This window comes from Mandrillus leucophaeus, unplaced genomic scaffold (assembly GCF_000951045.1).
Source record: "Mandrillus leucophaeus isolate KB7577 unplaced genomic scaffold, Mleu.le_1.0 Scaffold420, whole genome shotgun sequence".
Classification (NCBI taxonomy): domain Eukaryota; kingdom Metazoa; phylum Chordata; class Mammalia; order Primates; family Cercopithecidae; genus Mandrillus; species Mandrillus leucophaeus.
The window spans coordinates 1,338,258-1,340,503 of NW_012104477.1; the positions used below are offsets into that span (position 1 = coordinate 1,338,258).

Here is a 2,246-nt window from a genome sequence, read left to right on the forward strand (position 1 = left end):
GAGGATTGCTTGAGCCCAGGAGTTCTGGACCAGACTAGGCAATATAATGGGACCTTGTCTCTACAAAAAAATAAAAATAAATTAGCCCAGCATGGTGGTTAGCACCTGTAGTCCCAGCTACTTGGGAGGCTGAGGTAGGAGGATCCCTTGTGCCCAGAAGTTCAAGGCTGCAGTCAGTTGTGATAATGCCACTGCACTCTAGCCTGGATGACAGAGTGAGACACTGTCTCAAAAATAAATAAATAAATAAATAGATAGATAAATAAATGAAGACAAGACAGAGAGATATGTCTCTCTCCCCCATGTAAAGATACAGCAAGAAGGTATCCTTCTATAAACCAGAAATGAGGCTCTCACCAGAAACCAGATCATCCACACCTTCATCTTGGACTTCCCAGCCTCCAAAACGAGAAAAAAATTTGTTTAAGCCACACAGTATATATCTGATATGGTAGCCTGGCAAGACTAAGACAGGACATTTTTCCATTTCATTTATTTAGATCTTAAATTTCTTTCAGCAATATTTTACAGTTTCCAGAGTATATACTTTCTGTTTCTTTTGTTAAATTTGCTCATAAGTATTTTACTCTTTTTGATGCTATTGTAAAGAGAATTTTCTCTTTTTTTGATGTTTTCCTATTTATTTATTTAGAGATAGGGTCTTGCTGTGTCACCCAGGCTGGAGTGCAGTGGTGCTATCACTGCTCATTGCAGCCTCCACCTCCTAGGCTCAAGTGAACCTCCTGCCTCAGCCTCCCAAGTAGTTGGGACTACAGGCACACGCCACCATGCTCAGCTAATTTTTTGATTTTTTGTAGAGATGGAGACTTACTAAGTTGCCCAGGCTGGTCTCCAACTCCTGGGCTCAAGCAATCCTCCCACTGCCTCCTCAAGTGTTGGGATTACAGGTATGAGCCACTGCAACTGGCTAGATGTTTTCTATTTTAGAACAGTAGGTTGCCAGCAAGTTTACGCTTACACCAATCCAACAAAAAGTGCAAGGACAGTTCAAAATATTACATTTGCTGTTTCAAAGAAGAGTGCAACTCCAAAGAAGTCAGACTCATGACTAACAATGCAGAGCTAGACATCAATATTTAGATAAATGTCAGAAACTGAATTCCCCTTGTTGCCATAAACATGTCCTTTCATTAGTCACACCCAACATATCTAAATAAAGTTTTCAAAATTAATGCTAACAAAAAAATGTATCCAAAAACCTGCCAACTTACTCAAAGGTTTGTGCAAGTCTATTTTTAAAAATAATACATTAGGCAAACATGGTGACAAACTTTATGTTCTATGTATCAAGGCAAAAACAGACTTGACCTACAAAATGAAGATAGGGTCAACCGTAACCAAAAAACAGTATGCTTCCCCCTGGTGGCCAACCAAAGAATGGAGGAGCCAAGGATAGGAGAGAAATAGCCAGGCCACCTAGTTCTATTGTCACTCTTATAAATGAAAAGAGACTACCAAAAAAAAAAAAAAAAGAATTGGGGGGTCGGAGGGGGAGGGGAAAATACCAAAACACTAACGTGTGCTTAAAAAGAATACAAACCTGAGTGCCAGACTACATAAATTTAAAAGATTTAAATCAACAAATCAAAATTTAGAAGGCAAATTTGGGAAACGTCGTCTATTTTCAGAGCGCCCAAGCGCTCACCCCGGACCTCCATGTATTTTCATTTAAACGTACAGAGTTTAGTACCTTAATAACAGCTTAAGAGCATTCCCCTTTTTCAAGGACTAGATCCTTGGAATTTTCTGCAGTCTTGTTTCCAAGGAAAAGCATCTATGCATTTATCTTCTCAAATCAACTAGTGGTATAACCTGCATAGAGAATCTCCCGTTCTAGAGCCCTCCAACCAGGGAGGATTGTTAACTACAGCTTTACAAATTGCTCTTTTGAACTTCATTTCTGAAATAAAACCTAACATTCTTTAAAACATTTTCTATATCAACAACCTTTAAAGACAGTCTCATACAAAGACGGGCTAGAATATCTTGCATTAAATCTGACGAATTCTTTTGTCTGCTTGGATTTTTTTTTCTTGTACCACTTTAAATTTGCTTCCACACAGAATAACAGCCCGGGAAATAGATGTTCCATTCTAAGGTGTAGGGATTTCTTATGGGCGGAAATGATTTGTTAGGCGAAAGCTTCCGATGGTTTTCAATTTCACAGTCTCTTCCGGAGCCGAAGTCCAGCACCAACGCCTGGTTCTGGGGTCCGACCGTCATGC

At 39.5% G+C, this 2,246-nt stretch overlaps 1 protein-coding gene across 1 annotated transcript in view; it reads right to left on the minus strand.

The window, feature by feature from the left end:
• Positions 1 to 2,244, minus strand: part of NCR3LG1 (natural killer cell cytotoxicity receptor 3 ligand 1) — a 30,293-nt gene extending 28,049 nt beyond the window's left edge. Inside the window, exon 1 of the mRNA XM_011992965.1 lies at positions 2,083 to 2,244. Coding sequence (XP_011848355.1) covers positions 2,083 to 2,244 — 162 coding nt within the window. The remainder of the gene's footprint in view (positions 1 to 2,082) is intronic.
• Between the last annotated feature and the right edge of the window lie 2 nt (positions 2,245 to 2,246).